This window comes from Typopeltis vanoorti, chromosome 2 (genome assembly GCF_054136105.1).
Source record: "Typopeltis vanoorti isolate ZY-2024b chromosome 2, IOZ_Tvanoo_1.0, whole genome shotgun sequence".
Taxonomy (NCBI): Eukaryota; Metazoa; Arthropoda; class Arachnida; order Uropygi; family Thelyphonidae; genus Typopeltis; species Typopeltis vanoorti.
In genome coordinates, this window is record NC_143550.1 from 13,780,247 (window position 1) to 13,803,193 (window position 22,947).

Consider the following 22,947-nt stretch of genomic DNA (forward strand, 5'->3'; position numbering starts at 1 on the left):
CAGTCTAATTACTTACGACTTCATTATCATCTAGGTAAATGATAATGAAGTGAGGCATTGCTACTAGTTTCCTAACAATAATTAGTACTGCATACGAATAGATTGAGTGATTGGGCATGGAAATGGGGATGTGAATTCAATGTTGCAAAATGTGAGGTTTTAAAATTTGGAAAACAAAGATGGGATGCAAATTTTATGCTTGGTGAGAATATATTGTTGGAGGTAGAGGAAATAAGAGATCTGGGGGTGATAGTGGATAAGATCTAAAATTTAGGGGACACATTGCCAAAATTGTGAAGACAACACAAAAGGCTTCTGGGAATGATGCGGAGGACACTGACGTGTAGAAGTAGGGAGATTCTTGTTCCGTTGTATATAAGGCTTTGATTAGGCCACACATGGACTACTGTGCCCAGATTTGGTCACCGGGTTTTCAGAAGGATGAAGAGATGTTGGAAAGGGTCCAAAGGAGACTGACTAAGGTAGTTTCTGACCTCTGGAATGTCGAGTATGAGGAAAGATTGAGAAGACACACATGGACTACTGTGCCCAGATTTGGTCACCAGGTTTTCAGAAGGATGAAGAGATGTTGGAAAGGGTCCAAAGGAGACTGACTAAGGTAGTTTCTGACCTCTGGAATGTCGAGTATGAGGAAAGATTGAGAAGATGTAACATCTTCTCAATCCTATAACGACCCCTTACAAGTTGGTAAGGGGTTATGTTATAGGATCAATGCTGGAGAAGTTTTACAGAGAAAATAGTGGGAGATCAGGGGAGAACCAGAGGTCATCCCTGGAAACTGTATGGAAACTGTATAAAGAGAGTGTGAGTAGGGGAGTGAGAGGCAGGTTTTTTTCGTGCAGAGTTGTGAATGATTGTAATGCTGTGCCTGAGAATGTGGTGTCTGCAAAGAGTATGAATGTGTTTAAAACACAGTATGATGAGCTGTGTGTGTGTGATAAAAGGACCTCCCAGATGAGTCTTTGACTCCATGAGGTCTTGGGGTGGTAATAATAATAATAATACATCAGATTTTCAAAAATTCTCATAGGTATTTGTTTTGTGTTCAGAAATGAATAATTCAGTTAGCATTATTGATATTTTCATGCTCATAACTTGGAGTTAGCTAATATGCAATTATATACAATAGACAGCTTTGGCAAAATATAGCTTAAACATTTTATAAGTAAATTCAGGTTTGACCTCATAAAAAATTAGAAATGAAACTATTATTACACAAGTTATCCTTTCATTATACGAAAGGATAAATCGATCCTTTCATATATTGAAAATATAGGTATTTTTCAAATCTTTAAGCTTATAGCAGGTATTTAAGCTTATATAGAAAGTGTTTCTCAACCTTTTTTGGATCATGCCCCACCTCAACGTCTCAAAGATTTTGATGCTCCCCCCCTCAGCATAATAGTCAGCCAAATTCTGAAAAAGTGTAATATAAATATGTACATGTACATTTTTTAATTGCCCACACTGAGAAACACTGTTATAGAAGGTACATAAATATGGCAGTATAAATTATTGTCTTATGCACTATATTACATATACTTATGTCACAACCAGCTCATTATTTTATGAATATCATTCCTGATCAAGATTGCCATTAAATATTGCTTTGCAGTATTCTGCTTTGGTAGCGCTGTTTCTTAAAATAAAAGATCATGAACCAAATTATTATTTTAGTAAGAAGCTGAAGTATGAACATACTTCAGCTTCTTAGTTTGTGTAATGTGAAAACATAAGTTTGTTTCAGTCAATTTCCTAAAACCAGGACTAAATTTAAGTTCAAGTCAGTACTTCATTCATATAATGGCTTAAAGCAAATATGACCACAGAAATATTGCATGCAACTTAGATGCACATAAAAACTATATAACAATATGAAAGGGAAAGCAGTATCAGAATTTACAAATCTTTATATATATACACATGTGCAGGTACATTACAATTGCCACAGCACTGCACCCTGCATAACAGATGCTGCATCTTACATATACAAGGACCCTTTCTTTACAACTAATACTTAAGTACAGTTTTACAAAAATGTACTAAATTGTACGACACTGGAATGTTAATGATTTGTCACTGACTTCTGTATGCCTGCATACATAGTTAACTTTAATTACAACACTGACAAATTTCTCTATACCTCTAACATATTTTGCTAAATCATTTAACAGATTTATTTTCATCCAAATTCTTTACATACACATATAAACATCAGTGCATCATATGTAAGGAGGGAATTCCAGTCCTGTTTGCTCACTTTGATTTTAATATCAAAATACGCTAGGTATGTTCATTGCATATACCATGTCTTCTGTCACAAAAGATTTACATTTTGACTTCATCATGTAAATACTGGCAAAGGCCAAAAAAAAAACTGCTATGATAATGTGTATTATCACTTTATACATGGCAAAAATAAGAAATAACCTAGGTTTACTGATCCTAGATGCTGAAACTTTGTGCAAAATCAAATCGAAATATAAGTTATTAAGCCAAAGATTTTCTTGACCATACTTGATAATGAAGGATGATATTTCAGTTGACTTTGTGAACACTGTCTCAAATTTTCAAGCTATGGTCTTTCTGATGGAACATCTGATAATGGCAAATAAATAATTGGGAAAATCCCATTTTGGAATGAGGCAACAGTCTTTGGACAACATTAATTAAAATACAACATATATTGTCTGATGTTAACTATTTATTCACAGATAAGCCAGACCATGTGCTGAAATCAGCAAGACCTGGAGTTGAGATCTTGAAAGATAAATAAAAGTAGTTTCCTATAGGATGAGACTGCATGGTCATGCTACAGCCTCCTCTTCTTTTAGTGGAATGTCTATTTTGACAACATGACCATTACTGTTCATGTGACCATTTGTGACCTGGCCACTAATTGATGTATCTGCATCCCCTGCTGCAGATGATGCAGTGAGATTACTCTCCAGGGCTCGATACAGGAACAGGTAATCATCCTGAAAATAAATATGTTATATCAATATTGAACTGTAAGTTATAATATTAATAATAAATAAAAATATCCCTTCAGTATTATTTTGTTTGGCTCATGCTCTTTAACTACATAAACACTGGCTGAATATATTTCTTGTTGATACAAAAGCATTAGTATGTAGTAGTAGACTACATTCCAGTTTATGAAACTGAAATGTAGTCTCCTACATTAGGCAGTTCAAATCTATATTATATTATATTATATATTTGAACTCTCTAATGCAGTTTCCAAAATTTCTTGTCCACAACCCAATATTCAAAATGACATTCACCTTCAGATTCAAATTTTGCGACTCAGCACATTGGAAAATTGTTTTAGCATCAGTGCACATCACAGAATGAAATGTAACTTGAATATCAATTTTTGAAATAATTTCAAATTACCACAAGTTATAAGATATTTAAGTGATGTACATAAGTGAAATATACTCCAGCATAATAATGTATGCCATATTCAGTATGGTTAGTTACTGAATTTACAGAGCATTTAGCATACATGTTCCTGCTCCAACCAAAAAACCAACTAAAGCTTTTTATTCCCATATATAGGGAGTAAGTGAGGCTGTTCTAGCCCTTTCTAACTTTTGGAGACTGAATGGGGTTCAATCTCCACTGGTAGCCAATCAGAGAAAGCTGGCCCAAGGCTATCACTAATTTAATCAGCACACAGTGAAGAGATGACTAGCAAGTGCTGCCATCTTGTGGTCCCTAATCCTAACACAATATTTTTCATCATCATCATCAAATCATCTACCCTCAAAGGTACATGGCAGGAATTTGATGTACCCTTGAGGTTTCATGTAGTACATCAGGATATGATAGTACTACATGAAAAAAATTACATCATTACTAACTTCCTATCTACAATTTTCCTCCAAATCAGTCTGTTACTTGTCAAGACCCCAACATTATCAGATCTTATATTTCTATCGTCTAAGGCACTTTGTACCGTATCAATCCACCTATATCTTGGTCTTCTTCTGGGTCGTTTTCTAATCTTTCCTCGCCCATTCTATTTAAGTGACCATACCACCTGAGATTAGCTCTGCTAACGCATTGCTGGATGCTGACAATGTCAAGTTATTTGCTAATATCCTTGTTTTTAATATGATATTGCCATTGATGCCATCTGTTCACGCCTATAATCTTTCTCAGGACTCTCATATCTGCGGTCTCTAGTCTTTGGTCAAGTGTTTTACTTCTCACCCAGCTCTCAGATCCATAAGTTAAAACTGGTTTGAACACTGTCTTGTATACAGCTAATTTAGTGTTCCGACTAATTTCTCTCTTATTCCATATGAATTGACTTCCCACCATACCAGCTTTGCTGATTCTGTTGTCTATTTCTATATTTAATTTACCATCTTCAGTAAAAATCATGCCTAAGTAGCTGAAATGTTTTACTTGTTCCACAGGTTCTCCATTCACAACACAGTTGACATTTTCAATGATTCTGCCTATTTTCATTGTCTTTGTCTTTTTATTGCTGACCTTCATACCATATCTAATACAACAGCTATTGAATTTAGTCAGAGAGTCTTGCAGACTTGTAGCGGATTTATTTAGAAGTATAACATCATCCGCATAAAGCAAAGAGCTGACATTAACATCTCCAATTTTGATATCATGTTTAATACCACTTTCCTTCATAATGTGATCTATATAGATAATGAATAACAGAGGGGATAATGTACATCCTTGTCTCACACCAGATTTAACATTAAACCATCTTCCTGTACTTCCTTCAATTCTAGCTGCTGACTTACAACTCAAATAAAGACTAAGTATTGCTTGATATAATGCCCCACTGACACCATATAACTGCAGCGTATTGAATAGCTTCTCTCTTGGCACCTTGTCATATGCCTTTTCCAAATCGACAAAACTTAAATACAGATCTTTCTTATATTCCCATGCTTTCTCGACTATTTGTCGTAAAGTTAAGATCTAATCCTGACAGCCTCTATTTGGCCTGAATCCAACTTGTTCTTCGCCAAGCTTTTCTTCCACAATTCTTCTCAACCGTTTCTCAAGTATACTTGCATAGATCTTGCCAGGAACACTCAGTAGGGAAATACCTCTGTAATTCTCACATTCAGTTTTATTTCCCTTTTTATATATGGGTACTATGAGAGCTCTACTCCAATCATCAGGAATTCGCCCCTCTGTCCAGGCTTTCTGAACGATGTAGTGCAGCCACTGTAAGACTTTTATGCCACCATACTTGAGCATTTCTGGTCGAATATCAGCTACTCCTGCTGCCTTTCCACATTTCAAGCCTTTGATGCCTTTTTCTACTTCAAGTATGGATATGTATTCCTGACTGCATGCCTGGTCAGTGTTTTTTTTACCACAGTGCTGTCATCACTGCTTGTTTAATTTAGCAGTTTTTCAAAGTAATTACTCCATACTTCAAGGATATCTTTTTCTCCCATTTTCATGTCACCTTTATCTTCTCTAACTCCTTTTACTGCACTCTTTCCTCCATTCCTAAGCTTCTTCAACAACCTCCAGAATACTTTGCCACCTTCTTGATATTTATTTTCTATATTCTTGCCAAAGTCCTCCCATGACTTTTGTTTTGTGTTAGTAAAACACATGTTTTGTGTTTAGCATTCTTGCATTTGTCTCTATATTCTCTAAGAGCACAAGCTGACTTATTTGCCAGGAATTTTTGATAGGCTTTCTTCTTTTCCTTCACTGCCTCTTTAACTTCCTGTGTCCACCATGGAGTTCTAATTTTTCTATCCTTGCAGACAACTTCACCACATGCCTCTCCAGCTGAATTAATCAGGGCTTTCTTCAAGGCTTGCCACTGAATCTCCAAGGTTTGATTCCTGTTCTCAAACTCTTTCATTTTTTCTTCAATAATCTTAGTGTATTTTAGTCTACAGTTCACATCTGAGAGCTGCTCAACTTTTATTCACTTTAAAACTTTCTTACATGTTATTCTTTTCAATATGAAATTCAATTTTATCCTGCTCAAAACTAAATAGTGATCACTTCCCATTTCAAATCCTCTGTACACTCTGGTGTCCTGCACCAGGGAGAAAACATCACTATCAACAATAACATAGTGAACGAGACTTTTCTTATTCCTTGCTTCTTCTCTCCATGTGAATTTGTGCACATTTTTATGTTGAAACATGGTGTTAGTAATAGTCAGTCCATGTCCCAAGCAGAAATCCAACAGATATTTGCCATTATTATTAGCTTTGCTCTTTTCTCCAAAAATTCAATATTTTTGTATGTGTCATAATCATTTCCTACTCTGCTATTTAGATCCCCAACAAGGGCCAACTTTTCCTTTTTCATTGTGTCAGTTGGTTTTTCTAAAGCCTCAAAAAATTCCTCCACTTCTACCTTAGTAGAACCCTCTGTGGGACCATAGGCACAAATAAGTCTCATTGTCCAGTTCCCCATTCTCATATTTGCCCACATTACTCTGCTTGAGACTGACTCCCATTCAAGAAGATTAGCCTCGTATTTTGTGTTGAATACTATGGCTACTCCTTCTTTTCATTGATTGTCATTGCCTGAATATAACATTTTGTATTTATTGCTCAGAAAGATCTGACCAGTTTTTGTCTTTTTTGTTTCAGTCACCCCTATTATGTCGATCTGGCACTTATCTAATTCCTCAGCTAGCTCCATTTCTTTGTCATTCAGGCTTCTTATGTTGATAGTACCGATCTTTAACTCTGGTGATGTTGAGTTGGGGTGTGTGGTTTATCTAAAATCCACAAACATACCCCCCCCCCCCAAGACTTATAGTAGATGCCACTGATGCTCCATACTACAAATTGTCAAAACTGCTGGCTAACTCTCTTACTCCCTCCTCACCGGACTTACCACATTCTATACAAAACTCTACCCATTTTAAAACCTCGATTGAAAATCTAACCTTAAATAATATACATATATTGGTAAGCTTTGACATCACCTCACTGTTATCAATATTCCCTTAAATGACACCTTAACACTTTTAAAAACATTTTTCCTTCTGATATCTTAAATCTCTTTTCCTTTGTCATCAATTCTGGGAAGAACAAGATTTACAACCTGATAGAAGGAACCACTATGGGTCCCCTCTCCCTCTAACCCCTCTTGCCAATTTTTACATGGAAAATTTTGAAAAACAAGCCATAGACTCAGCCCCTCTCAAATCTTCTATTGGCTGAGGAAGGAGTCTAATGCTGGGCCACATTAGACTCCATCCTCAGTCACCTCAATAATCTACATCCAGGAATCCAGTTTATGATGGAAAAGGAAAAAAAACAATAGTTTACCCTTCTTAGACACCTTAGTAACGCGGCTTCCTAATGGTAACCTTTCCTTCACTGTATATAAAAAACCCACTCACACAGGTAGATACATTCTCAAACTTTCCCCCACCACCCCTCTCAACAATATGGCACTATTAAAACTCTAACCAATAGAGCTTATAATCTTTGTTCCGGTGTACCCTCTCTTTCAACCAAATTCAACCACATGTGCAACACCATCCATTCTAATGGCTGCAGTGATTACAGAATGGAAAAAAAAAAAGAAGTTCCTCCCCCATTCCCTGGCCAACCCTTCAGAGAAGGATTTCAGAAATGGCATTAACCATCCCCTACATCCATGGCACATCAGAAAAAATAGCCAGGTCTTTAAAAAAAAGTACAACCTCTACACAGCTTTTAAGCCCCATCAGAAACTTGCTAGCGTAATCTGTTCTACCAAATATCATCCCCCTCCTTCTCTCTCTCTCTCTCTCTCTCTCTGTGCCTGGAGTATATATATATATATAAAGTATCCTGCTCCTGCAAGTTGGCTTGCTTTGGACAGACAGGTAGATCAGCAATCATCCGTTTAGAAGAACACAAATCATACATCTGCAAACATGACTATTGTTAATCTGGCCTACCAGACCATGTATTGGATCCAACCCACAAGATCTCCTCAAAGAAAACCACCATAGTAAATTTAAAAAGGAAAGACTGTTTTTAAAATCTGCAGTGGCACTCAGAAATCAACTGAATTTAAATAAATATGGAAGCAAAAAACTTCCCAAAATTTGGGAAACAATAATTGTCAGAGGTCTCACTGGACATCCTAGGCAACCTACAAATGCCCATTGAGAGTGCATCACCTAGATAGGACATCAGTCACCCACATTCTTCATTCAGTATTGTGTTGTCTTTGTGTGCATGTGGGTTACAAGTTATTTCTAATCCCTGAAGATGTCTCAGTGACAGACAAAATATTGGAAGCATTAAAATTTAGTTTTTAATCCTTTCCTAGTGCTGTGAATATTCCATTAAACCTACAACATGATGTCCTCCCAGCACTTAAGCCTTAATACACAGAAGAGAAATGATCCTATAAATGTTTTGTATATTTTCAGAAATATAATTTGAATTTAAAGTGATATAGTGAATCATACTTAACCTTAACTAAGTGACTATGTAATGCTGAAAAAATGGTTGACTGGAAGTAGTACTTTTAAAATTTAAGGTTTGCCCACAAAATTAATCTGCAAGAAAATGGTTATTCCTTCTTAATAGGTAGTAAGCTATTAATACATCTTACTTGCAAAAAATAAGCACATATGGTATGTGTACAAATCTTACAAATAATAAGTACACACATGAACAATGTTTTCATGAAAATATTCCAACCTGAGTTTGCCAAATTCCTGGCCTGCGCATGTGGTAGAGTTTTGCATACATATACACATCTACACAGTTTTCATGTTCAAGCTGCTTATGCAGAGTGGTTAGACAGCAAAAGCTAGCAGCTTCAGTTCCTCCAAACCTAAATGGAAAAGAGAAAAAAAAAAAAAAATCATACAAAAAATTATGTACTTGGACTTAAAAAAATAATTTTTAACAGAACACAGAGAATTGCAAAAAACAAACAGAACTTTTGGAAAAAAATATCAACTTTTAAAGCTAATGGTAGTCAATATTTTTTAAACACAAGAAAAGGTGATTGAATATTGAATTATATAGTTAATCAAAATTAAATTCTGAATCAGCAGATGTTTAAAACTGTCCATAAACAGAATTTAATCACATTTCCTTGCTACAAATACCTCTCATCCAGAGTATCCTAATGACTCATGATACCACATTTTTCAACATGTGCATATATATATATATATATATATATATGAAAATGATTTCTACCACCGATGAGAAAACAAAAAATGTTGAAACCGAACTAGTTAGTGACTCTTCCTATAATGCATGGCAATACAGTCTGAAAGGGAGTATGCATTATGGAATGCTAGGGAAATCTGATGCAAAGTCATCTAGTTCTAAATAAAAGCAGCCTAGTTGTGAAGTTACTTCATGTACAAACTATTGTTTGCTTATGCTTTGGTAAAGGATAAAAATAAGAATATAATTTCTTGTTAAGTGTAATTTTTATTCACATTTGATGAAGCACTATAGCTGCTTCACTACAAAGATGGAATTACTGCCTTTCCAAGGATATATCTATTCTGTTTTATAGAGTCCAAATTAAGAATAGGTTGAAATTTTGGCTTAAGTACAGGTACGTGACTGGTGCAAGTGGTATGAGTGACTGTACAAATGACACGGAAAATGAAGAGAATGACCAGAAGGTAATGGATGAGATAGCACACTCACGTACAATTCTTCACAGAACAAAACATGAGATTGGTTGGGGACACCTGGTGATGGTATGACACAGATGCAAAAGAAAAGGGAGAGAAAGCAGAGTATGAAAATAAGGATCAGATTTTGTATGGTGATTCAATGATATGAAGAGCCCTTGAGGAGAGTGTGACAAAATCATGTTTTCTTGGAGCTAAGATAAAGAAAGAATGTTAGTTATGGTGTAAGGATGCAGAGATGTTTATTTTGGCTGGTACAAATGATTTAGCAGGTGACAAGTGTGGTATGCGAGAAGACATGAAAGAGTTGCGAGTGCATGCGAAAATGAAGTGAGAAAGTAAAAGTTGTGAGTTGGGTACCACAGTATGATAGAGGTGACAATAGATGAAGAAACGTTTTACTGGAGTGGCAGCCATATGAAGGTAAAAGATCATTGCTGGAAGACCTGATAGAGGTATTCTAAATAAGGTTGAGTTTTTGGCACTGGTCAGCACAACTTGACCAAAAGTTATAGGCATTAATGAGGCATGGTTGACTGAGGATGATATGGTCAGAGGAATAGAATGTAGTGAATATAATGTCTTCAGAGAAGATAGAAGGAACAGGATGGGTGGGGGGGTGCTAATGATAGCAAAGCTAAAACCAGTAGAGAGTAATCATGGGGGTGGGGACAGAGATTCAGAGGGCAGTTCATTTGAAACTATCTGGTGTGAGACAGAGGCTAACAGAAGTATGTAATTGGATGTGGCTATAATCCAGGAGGTATAAGGGAGAATATGGATGACATGCATTCACAAATTAGCATGATGAGATAATGAGCACAGATTGAGTAATTATTATGAGGAATTTCAACTATAGGAACATAGATTTGGAGGAGGAATCGTCACAGTCATGGAAGGAAATGGAATTTATACAGCTTCTGAGAGATAATTACCCGAGACAAGATATAATGGAGGGGACATTACAATGTTCAAGTGTGCTGGATCTGATCAATGCATCAGAGAATTTAACACTAACCAATCTTGCTATGCTGCCTCCACCAGAAAGTGATCACGTAGTCTTTAACTAGGAGATTGCCAGACATGCAGAATTTTCTATTAAGAAGGGACATATGAAAATTATCTCTTCCATGCACCACCAACATGGGATGTTGGTGGTGCATGGGAGGTAGTCAAGGAGTGTTTGAAGAAAGCAGACTGAACATATACCTAGAGTCAGAAGGATAAATCAGGTAGGTATTAGATGGATGAATAGCTTCATTAAGCAGGAGTTGCACACAAAGAAAGAGCTGTGGTGGGATTATAAAGAAAAAATTGATCAGCATGTACATGAACAGTATAAGGTGCAGGCAAGAAGGGTGGCTGGTATGGTAAGGTGGATTAAAGCTAAAGAGGCCAAAAGAAACCCTAAAAAGTTCTTTTGCTATGTGGCAAGTAAAAGGAGGAATGACCATGGAAGGATGACTTTAAAAAGTGCTGATGGTGGGGAAATAATGGAACCAAACCAAATAGTTGAATTACTGAGTGGGAATTTTGCAAGGGTATACTATGTAGGTAGTGACACTGACTAAGAGGAGAACAGAGGTTGAAGAAATGGAGGTGCTTAAAATATACTGCAGAACCTCAATGCAAACAGTACCATGAGATTAGATGGCATATCAGCCCATGTATTTCAAGAACGTGCAAGGGAATTATCAGCTCCTCTGACTAAGCTGTTTAAGTCCCAGTACTAAAAAGAGGACAAAATAGTCCCATTTCAAGATTAAAGATATGGGAAATTCTGGATGTCTGTATTAATAAGTACTGACAGAACTATGTATAAAATATTCAAATGAAATGCAATCAACAGTATAGATCAATACTTGAGGTAGGAAAAAAGCCATCAACATATATAAAAGTTTTATATGGCAGTACTGTCAGAAGTCCTGGTAAGAAGATCAAATACTTGATGATTGGAAAAGAGCTCTCATGGCATCAATATATATATATAAAGGAAAATAAAAAATTGAATGTGAGGAATGTTTCTACTGCGTGTTCCAGATAAAAGAAGAGGTTAAGAAAAATTGTGGAAGATAAACTTGAAGAAAAAGATAGTTTCATGTCAAATACAGGTTTTCAGGTCAATTTTTCACTTTAAGATCAATAGTTGAGAAATTCTGGTAATATAACAAAGCTCTGTTATTAAGTTTTATTGTTCTAGAAAAGACATATGCCAAAGTGCAAAGAGAACATCAGTGAACAATGCTGATCTACAACTCAAATATAAACTGCACATCACTTGATATAGTGTCCTGTTTACACCATGTAGCATTTGAGTTGTAGGTCAACAGTAAGAACTGAAAGAAGATAGTTTGATGTAAAATTAGGCATAAGACAAGGGTGCATTCCTCCAGTCTTATCCATCATCTATGTGGATCATATTATGAAAGAAAGTGGCACTAAGCCTGATATCAAAATTGATAATGCTCTTTATTTTATGTCGATGATGTTATATACCTAAATAAATTCAATACAAGTCTTTATGATTCCTCAACTAAATTGAATTAACTTCTGTAAAGAAGTTGGTATAAAAAGTAACAATAAAAAAAAAACAAAGACTGCAAAAACTGGGAAGAATATCATTATACAGGTTCCCATTGTTCCTATTCAGGATCCAGCTGGATCCTGAATAGGAAATAACAGAATAGGAAAATACAGAAGTAAAATATTTCAGCTAGTCAGGTACAATTTTTAGTGAAGATGTTTATTAGACACACACACACACACATGTATTCACAAGAATATAGTAATTTTATTGCTGCAAATATTTTGACCAGAAACTAACTGGTCATCATCAGTGCATCAGCATAATCACAAGATGAAGCTACAACAAAGAATGTTAATCCTATTTACAGAGCTGAGTCACATGCCACCTAGTGGGTGGTTACAATAAAATAAGATTAGAATTACAGCCTAAATTTAAAATCAAATGATTTGAAATAAAATTAAATTAGATACAGCATTATATTACATTAAATTAAAAAAAAAAAAAATAATTAAAATAGGGTTGGGAACATTATTGCTTGTCATTTATGAGGATGAGATGCTCACAAATCTTGGCAATAGAAAGACAGTCATTCCAATTTAAATTTGGCTGGTATAGAAGTGGTGCTTCAGCACTCTCTTTAAATAACTGCTCAAAACTAAACCGATGTAAAAGGCAAGTAGTGGACCATAGGATATCATGGTGATATCCTATGGTCCACTCCATGCTGAGCAAGGCCAGATTTTTCACATTTATTGTTGTTAATATAAGATTTTTGTTCTTATAGTTATTTTTCAACAGAATGTCCTGTTTATCCATCCAAAGTATGAGCAGAGGCACTTTTACTGAGTTCAGTGTGTCTCTGCTCAGTAACCCTCCCCCAGGAGTGAGTATTTACTGAGTGTGTTAGTCTGTACATATGTGCATGCATAACATAGCAGACTTTTAAAAAACATGATTATTTCTGTAACTGTCTTAATTCTTATTCTCATATCCATTCTAAAAATAGTTTTAAAAAATTTCTGAAGAATTTTTGCTGAGTGTTGCTGAACTATTATTCATTATATGATTAAATATCTTAATTTAGGTATAATAAATTTAGTTTAATCCTTCATCCAAGTGTAAGCAAACAAAGCTTGCACCTGAAGTATCTTCAGGACTGAGGCGACTCGTGGTAAAGGTGGACCAAGCTCTCATCACTCCTTGTCTTAGTATTTCCCATAATGCAAAGCACATCTCCTTGTGGACATGTATAATGCTATGCATTAAGGGAAGGGCCACTACCCAGCCTGGTTTCGACCTTTATCGAGGTCTCGTCAGTGGGAGCCAGACCCAGAAGTGGTGATACTAAGACAGAAGCAATGGAGAAGTCACACTTGGATTAAACTAAATTTATTATAGTCTAACCAAGTGGAAAAACACTTCCAACATCTTTCTCTAAATCCAGAGTAATTTAATAATAAGGTGTGATTGGCAACTTGTTTAGGTAAATACGACTTCTCCATAGTATTTCTAGTAAATCAGCCAAAGCACTAAACTAACAATATACAACACAGTGCTCTAACCAAGTTTAACTTTGATCTGATAGTTGATCAAAGATCAGAGACCACAGAAGCACCATAACATGGCAGTAATATCTGATTTTCAAGTGTTGTATATAGAAAGTGTTTAGCGAATGCTAAAATCTCTGTAAAAGAAAATTTAAATAGTATAGTATTTCTATAGCAATAATTAGGATTAAACAAGAGCATTAAGCTATTGTAAACTAGCATTACAGATTGGAACCTTAGATTCAACTATTTTTGTAAAAATTAATTTGTAAGCATATATTTGTAAAAGTATATAAAAAGGTGTGGAGAACATTACCGATCCACTACAACCATTGGTCCATTTTGATACTCTAAATGCCATTCCTGCACTAAATATACAAGATCAAAAACACTGCTTAATGGAGAACAGCATTCTGGCCACCCTGAGCACTGGATAACTCTACAAATGACTTCATAATCATCCTGAGTTGACTGCAAAATAAAATCTCGAGTAATAAAACTACCCTGGTATGATTCTTCATTCATTTTTACTTTAAAAGTTCCATAATCACTTTCTTCATCTTTTTCTGGCCAAAAGCATGGATATTCCTATAAGAAAAGTTCCAACAATTACTGTAATATATATGACACAAAGTAAGTTTTTGTTAAAATTATTTATTAATGATAATAATAGAAAACACCTGGCTCAATTTTTTTTTTTTTATAACATATGAAATGAAGATGCTTCCAGTTAAATCAATTAGTTGTAAATTCTCCAGCCATTCAAGTTTAGAAATGCTGTGTTTTAACAGTTAATAATGATGACATTGCGATTAAGTAAAATAAACTGAAAGTTAATTGTTGTTTATCTGCAGTGTTATTAAGTATCCTTAGGCCATATATGAGTAAGATGACCGTGGATGAACTGAGATGAATTTTATTGTCTGGTATGAGACCATGTCCTCTCAAGCCTGAGGTGGTTTGAAAAAGTTCAATGTTTGGTCTTTAGAGTAGGGTTCCTGTATTATACAAAAAATACTTTCACCATTAAAATGGTATGACTCGAACTATAATGGAATAGTGGGGAGGATGGGAGTGAGGGAAAGAAATCATTCATCACCTCTGAGGGGAAATATTTTTCCATTAAAAAAAACAATTAATTACATAGTGAGTGGAGTGTGTGTGTGGAGAGGGGAAAGGCAGAAGCATCTAACTCCTCATTAATCGATGTGTCAAATGCTTTGCCTAATGGTAGAACTTTTGTAAAAATCTGAGTGCAATTAAATGTCAGTGCAGTTTATGAAACATCAATCCATTTTTAGCTTATGTACACATATGCTTTTGTTTTGCTTAATTTATCACTGCAAAATGCCCCAACCAAAATTAATTTTGTTTGTCATTCTGCCAATAAAAATTATCTGACTGAAACCAAAACTGAACTGCGCAAACAAATTCTACATTCTAAATATGAGATTTCTTAAATTATGTCTAGACATAGGGAATCTATAGCTATATATGATTTTGAACCATTTTGTCCATTCAAATGATCTGAACACAGCAAAATCTGAGCTGGCCTGACAGACTCTATATGAATTCCAATTGTTAATAAAATCCATTAGTCCAGATAGAGCTTGCAAAATTACAATAATCAAGAATCCTGTCTAATATAAATTATTATTAGACAGGATTCTCTATTGAGTCCAAACTCAATGTGAGAAACCCACACTAATCATTACTGATACAATGTCTATCATAACTTTCCTTAAACTCATTTACTAATAAAGTAAATGAATTTAAGGGCACAGGTGCTAAGTGTCACATAGTGTTATGGCTCTGTATTTTTGTTTCTTTATTAGAGTATGTATTTAAGTATGATCCAAATTGATCCAGTCTTCTCCATATCCTTCTACCTAAATTTTATATCTTTCTCTTTAATATATAACCCGGGTTGACCCCTAGGGATATTTCCTCTTCAGAAACTGGCAAATTTATATTTTAACTGCGCCAGCCAGCTTCCTATAACAAGAATAAAATTCAGGCTCAGAGAAATATTCCTAGGTTTTAAGCATATATGTTAATCTAAATTCACACGCGAGTATATAGATCTCGGTTCCTTGCAGTCATGACCTAAGATCTAATCTCTATTATATAATTTTCTAAACTCTTTCCTGCTATTTGGTTCGAATTTTATAAGTGGTAGGTTGACACCTCGAATTCAGGCAAGACTCAGATTCAAATAACAAAACATGTTTATTAATACTAAAAGACAGGTACATTAAATCTTGTATCAAGTTATCAAAACTTCTGAATTTCTAGCTAAGTTAATGTCTTATGCTTATCTATACAAACTGTTCAATACTAATCTGACTTTCTCACATAAACTGACATGCAAAATCATGTAATACAATGGATAATTTAAACAATGTTACATTCAAGTCAAGTTCCTTCATTCACATTTACTTTAAATAGATATTTCTCATCTCATTTCTCTCTTAGTTAAGTTTACTCAATTAACAAAGGGTTTTCACTATTTCAATCATATACACGTTAGAGATTTATGATATACAATTCTTTGTCTAATAGAATTGGCTGTATTAATTACTCTATCCTATCAAAGTTCTCTAAAATGTCCTCAGTCTTGCTTTATCAAGACACAAATTCTACCTTCAAACAATCTCAAGATATAAAACAAAAGAATCTTTTCTTTACCAAGTCTCTCCTAAGGTCTATTAGCAGCCATATATTGCTCGGGTCATCCTTCGTCTTGTGACTGAGTTGTTCCGTTCTCTACTACCGGAAACAAATCAAGAAATGGCTGTTGCTACAAGCTTTCTACGCTTGCTCGGGTGGGTCGTTCAGCGTTTGGCACCATTCTGCACGAGATGTTGATTCTTGTACGGATCTCCACAGAATACTTCTCAGCGCAGGTCATGAATACGGCCGGCTGTCGTCAACATAGCACCCTCAGCTTGTCCTATCTCCGATCACTCGCCGAGAGTCCTCGATCTCCAAAATCCCCAAAGAAAACAGGAAAAAAGCCTTGAGCTTGGCGGGTATTGCCTTAAATACTTTTTCTCAGCGCCCTCTTTTCTGTATTGTTTTTCGCACGATCCATAGCTTACATTGCCCTTAGGTTGATCCCCTTTCTTTCCCTCCTTGCTATTAGATGTTGTTTTCGAGGAAAAGCACTTATTTCAGCCTTCCCCGTAAGCTACAGCCTTTGGCGTTACGACAGGTACTTGCGGCTTAGATGTGACCGTTGATCCTATTAATCATTTCTTACCTAGCGACTTACGATTTTATGATAGTTTGATAATACATAAATTAAGCCATTATTCTTTTACATGAAATGCTAATCTGACATTATTCTTGATTTTTAGCTTTCCATTTTACAATAAATAAATTCCAATATATTACTCATACTGATACATACTTTTATATACAACACCTTAGGTGTTTCTCACCTTCTGCTGGTAAGCAGGTATTATGCAAATTTCTTTGTAATTTTGTAAAGCTTACATGTTAGATCCTGAATGAATAACTTGTCAAGAAATTCTCCATTCAGTATCTAACAATAGATTTCTGTTTAGGCTATGTACTAGTCATTACTATGTAATGACATGTTTCAACAAAATAATATGCATAAATTCACAGGGAGAGAGAGAGAGAGAGATTGAAATTGAGAACATACATGAAATAAGATTCCACACCCAGTTGGAATTATGGCCAAAACAAATGTAGGCCATGAGGTCAGTATATACAGTAAATGCATATACTGACATATAATAAATAATAAATATGTAACAAAATAATGCACTATAACAAACTGCAGTTACGACCCAGCCTAGGTCATATAGAACCAATGCTATTTTAATAAGCTCACTTCTGCAAGCAGCAAAAGCACAAAATGTTTATAACAGTGAGCTGAATTTCTTTATGGCTTCATAATCCACATCACAAAATACAGCTGTTGGGAGTAACTGAATAAAATTATTTACATTTTGTATTAAAACTAGAAAATAAAAGAAACTGCTAATTAGATTTTTTATTTTTTATAGCAATTCATATTTGTTAATTATATTAATTCAATAAGAACCAAAAATAGACGTTTATCTTGATTTTTGACACTGGCGCCAGACACTAAATCAAGTCATTCATATTTATTGTAAAGAACTGGTTGAAAATTTTGTTGGCAATAGCAAAATGAGGGTAAAAAATTGAGTGGGGAAGATAATTCAAGGTAAACCTGTGTGAAACAGTATATAGAATTTTGACTATGACAATTACAATATAGAGTGCTACTTTGGGTGGATGGGAATCTGTAGCTGAGATCAAACAGAGAAAATGGCAGAAAATTGTGCACTGACAACAGACACAATGGACTGGCAGGAATCATACATAAAGCATATAAAACAACATGAAAAAGTACAAATACAAACAATAATTAGAAATATATAAGAAAGAAAATCACCAAAAGAACATAAAATTATGAAAATCCAGAATTTTCATTGTGGAAAAAAACACAAACTCCAAGACACCATCAGTAGAATTCAAGATTAGAATCAACATAAGATGCATCAACAGAAGAGAAGTGGAACAAAGAAATAGAGAAGAACCATGCTGACATAATGTTAATGAAAAAAACAAACAAACAAAACAGGTGACATTTTTCCTTACAGGATGTTATATTCAGGAAAGGAAGGTGTGGCTACAGCATTTAAACACTAAACAAACACAAGAATAAGCTTTTTGCATTGTGAGGCAATATCAAGCAGAGTAATGTGGACCAACATCAAAATGTGAAATTGGACAATGAGACATGGTCCCACAGAAAGTATCTACTAGAAAGACATGGAGAAATTTTTCAAGTCATTAGAGAAGGGAGCACTCACACAAAGAAAAAGTCAGTACTTGTTTCTTATATTACTGTCTTAACAGTAATATAAGAAATGGATATAGAACATACAGAAATGTTTTGGGAAAATTTAGAGAAAAGCTAATAAGTACCTGATGGATATCTGTTCAGAACATAGAGTAGTCAATTTAATACAATCTGAAATTCTGATGCAAGAGGAATGCATCAGAAATACACTTCAATACTGAAAGCAGAAAAAACAACTGCAATCATGATATATAGAAAGAGAGCTAAAGAAGGTAGTATTAAACCCAAGATGCTTTTATACTGCTATATTTAAAGCTAATGTTTGCCCTAAATCAGGTTTGTTCTATTTTCTTGCAAGCTTTTTTTGACTTCAGAAAAGGCTAAAAGGGGAAAATTGAAGAACATACCTGATTTAAGACAAACATCAGCCTAGCTGGCTGAGTAGATAGTATAACTGCATTCAAATTAACAGACTGTGAGTTTGAATCTCACCATGAGCATGAATATTTGTGGATGCCTTTACATAGTATATGAATGTCAATGTCTGATGTGAGATCATCATCTTGCTTGTCAGAGGCCTGAAGTGGCTTGAAATCAGTGGTGTAGCTAGAGCTTTTGCCACCTGGAGCAGTCCCTGAGATGGAGGGACCACCCCAAGTAATTTTGGTGTATGGAGGTCCCTCTCCATACACCAAAAATACCACAAAAAGTCAAAATGACTTATAGGGAAATAAATTAAAACACTATGTTTATTTTTGAAGTAAAACTTTAATTTCAACATTCTAAAATGTTATTTTTCTTGCTTTTCTGTTAGCAAAATTGTCGATGACATTGGCGAAGTCTATTTCATAGTAATGTAGGTAATTCTTAATCTATTTTATTTAAAAAAACTCCTCTCACAACTAGCAACACTTACAGCAATTGTGAAGAAAATTCGCAGTAGTATTACAATATTTGGAAATGAGTTCTCCATTATTTTAGAATTAACTGCAAAACTTCAAAGTGCCGCCCAGGGCGGACCGTCCCCTCCGCTCGTCCCTAGCCACACCTCTGCTTGAAATATTTCATGTTTGGTCTCTAGAGCAGCATCCAGATTATATAACCCTTAGCCCACCCACCTATTAATACTAATGCACTATAAGTTTATTTTTGAGATAATGTAAGACATGATAATTAATAAATACCATAAAACAGATTAACATTACGCACATATTTTAGTGTAGCTCAATGAAAGTGGTGTTTGCACTCTTCAGCACTAAACTGCCCCAAGATAGACTTAAGTTCCTCTATCTAGTCACCAACTAGAGGAACTTTTTCTAAGCCTATTTTTGGCTCTTCCCAAATTAGTCGATCTCTGGCACAGGCAAGCAGCAAGGTTTTTTTCTCATCCCATAAACTCAAGAAAATCAACTGTAGAAACCACACTATTTCAGACATTAAAAATATTGTTAGGGTCAGAGACCACAAGATGGTGGCACTTGTTGAACCGTCTCTTCACTGTGGGCTACTTAAATTAGTGATAGCATTGGGACAGCTATCTCTGATTGGCTACCAGTAGAGATTGAACTGCCCTCTGTCTCCAAAAGTTAGATAGGGCTAAAACAGCCTCGCCTACTCCCTATACAGGAATAAAAAGGCGTTAGCTGATTTTATTATATATTTTTTATTAGTACAAAATTTTTGCCCTAGTATCAAGCATAAAAAAAAAACAGAAACTTGCATATTCAATAATGACTGGTGCAAGCTGCATGTACGTGATGTAAAGTGTAATGGTCTAATTATTATTATTATTATGTAACACCTCCAGGGAGTCCAAAGACTCATCGAGGGAGAGTGTGCCAATAGCATTGAATGATTGAACCCTTCCAACTACTAACTGCGCTCAAACTTGCTTAACTTTTTGCAAGCCATTAGTAGCAGAGGCTCTACCAATCGACCAACATTTGGTTCTAGTAAAAATTATTTTAATAAGATTTAAAAAAAAAAGTCCCCGTATATGCCTGGAGGAGTGTCCTAGGTTCGATTCCTGTCGATGACGTGAGGAGTGTAGGATCTTCCTCAGCCTTAGCCAGTCTTGGGCATGGACAGTAGGGTTTTTTCCCCAGTTTATCCTGGGGTTTTTCATCCTGCAAAGCAGGCAAACCAGCCTTGAGAACTCAACACTACAGGGGCATAGGGCTGACCACCTTATCCTGTGAACAGTTTGAGGTCCGATGATTAATAAACCCTCGACACTGCAGGGTAAAAGAGGGTATAATGAAGATGAGATGAGATGATTTAAAAAAAAATATCTGGCAACTTGAGACTTTACTAACCAAATTGTACTCTACTGGCTTAAACTCAACATGATGAGATTTCATGCAGGCTGGGCTGTTGCCAAGTTAAACAACGTCCCCATTGTTTTTGTCAGGGACAAATAATGAAAAATGAAAAGATGCAATTGAAACAACTATAAATACAGAATATAAGAGTGCTTACTATACAAAACAATTTTTGACCTTTGTGCTTCTGATGATATTTTATTAATTAGGACAGTCATGTAGAATGAATGTATCATGACAATCAATATATTTTTTTGCTATTTTATGTAAATATGGGTAGAAAGTATTTAGTGGTCCATAAAATTGATAATGTCATGAATTGATTTATTCTTAAGGTTAATTAAGGAAATTTAAATGTATACATAGTAACCAATGAAAAATAATTGAAATATAATGATCAATAACTTTATTGATCTACTTACAATTCTATTTAAAGGTATGTAAACAGAATTTTCTAAACTTTCAAAGAAAGCAGAGAATGTACACAAACAACTATTAAAATCTGAAAAGTGTGATTAAAAAAATAAAATAATAATAAATAACTTTTAAGTGTAAAAACAGTAACTGACCTTTTCATCAACAAAGGACAACATGACTATGGTCTGACAATTGTGGTCCCACACCATTTTCCAAAAATCTGCTATTGTATCAAAGGTAGGATGCTGAGTTATAATGAATTCCCGTAACTTGTGAAATCCCTATAAAAATTAATAACATTTACAAAAATATACTATTATTTAGAATAAATAATATACTTCACAGTTTACAATAATAAGAAATGAAATTAGATTTCAAGTACACTTTTTTTTCATTTAAATCAGCTAACAGGAAGGAACATTGCTATTTTACATAAATAGCAATATTTCTTCCTGTCTCTCTTTAGTGTTTTATAATGTATAAAACAATACAATTGTACATGCTGAACACTTAGTTGCAGTGGCTAATACAGTGTTCTGAAGTGCAAAACTTTGTGAATGTGATAAGGAACTGAAAATACCTTTAACTTGGTTGTCTAACAAGTATTATAATAACAACAATTCATGTATGCTCTAGTACCACTCCATAAGAAAGGATCAAAATCAGTCATGAAAAACTATAAGCTAGTTTATGTTCCAGATGTGGGAGAGATTGGTTACAAAATAAAAAACTGAATTGATGAGAATAACAATACTATCAGAAAGTCATATGGGTTTGTTAAAGGGCAATATTATTTCTAATAATTTGACTGTATTTTATGATAGAGTACATCTGTATTTGATAAAAGCATTTGACAGAATGTAACATACCAAATTATTGTTGAAATTGAGTGGGATGAGGATGATAAATAATCAACTGGTAGCTACAGGAATGGATGATAGAGATGCCAGTGAATAGTTTGAGAACTTTTGATAAATATTGTAAAGAATTCTGTTTTGAGGCCTACTATTTAATTTATGTACTAACAATGTAGTTCAAAATTTGAGTAGAGATATTCAACTATTTGCGGATGATCCTAAATTAGGAAGAGTAATGATATACTAGTCTGAAAGGGCTGGCTAATGTGGAAGAAACGGAATTTGCCAGTTCCATTTCTAGCCAGACCAACATTAAGGTCTGGCTAGAGGAAATGGAATGACATTATATCTGTGGAAATGCATTCTTGCCTGTTCCACAAGGTGGAAGAGGCATGATGCATGTTAGGGAGAAGGAGATGAAGTTCAAGGGACATTACAAAAGTTGTGAAGGTCACTTTTACAGAACTACTCCAATAATGGAAAGGACATTGAGAAGAGATCAAGAGGTGAAAACACCTTAGCATAAGTCATTAATCAGGACACATATGGATTAATGTGCCTAGATCGGATCACCTTGATATCCAGGATATAAGAAAACAATAAATTGGAGGGGAGGTCCAAAAGCAAGTGATGACAGATTGTCATGGGACTGTGCAATCCTAAATATAAAGTTAGATTTACAGAATGTGATTTATAGACAGGAATAAGATAATATAAGACTTATAAGTTGATAAGAGGAGCCTACCATATAGATGT

General features: G+C 34.8%; 1 protein-coding gene across 2 annotated transcripts in view; it reads right to left on the reverse strand.

Annotated features, from left to right (window-relative positions):
* Positions 1-1,913: 1,913 nt before the first annotated feature.
* Positions 1,914-22,947, reverse strand: part of LOC150108836 (putative receptor-type tyrosine-protein phosphatase mosPTP-1) — a 902,991-nt gene continuing 881,957 nt past the window's right edge. The window contains exons 22-25 of one of the 2 annotated variants that reach the window (XM_090403658.1): positions 21,487-21,615; positions 14,052-14,323; positions 8,700-8,835; positions 1,914-2,999 (exon numbers count right to left, since the gene is read on the reverse strand). In XM_090403658.1, coding sequence (XP_090259784.1) covers positions 2,829-2,999; positions 8,700-8,835; positions 14,052-14,323; positions 21,487-21,615 — 708 coding nt within the window. In that variant the 3' untranslated portion in view covers positions 1,914-2,828. The remainder of the gene's footprint in view (positions 3,000-8,699; positions 8,836-14,051; positions 14,324-21,486; positions 21,616-22,947) is intronic. The other variant, XR_016549344.1, reaches the window with a different exon arrangement.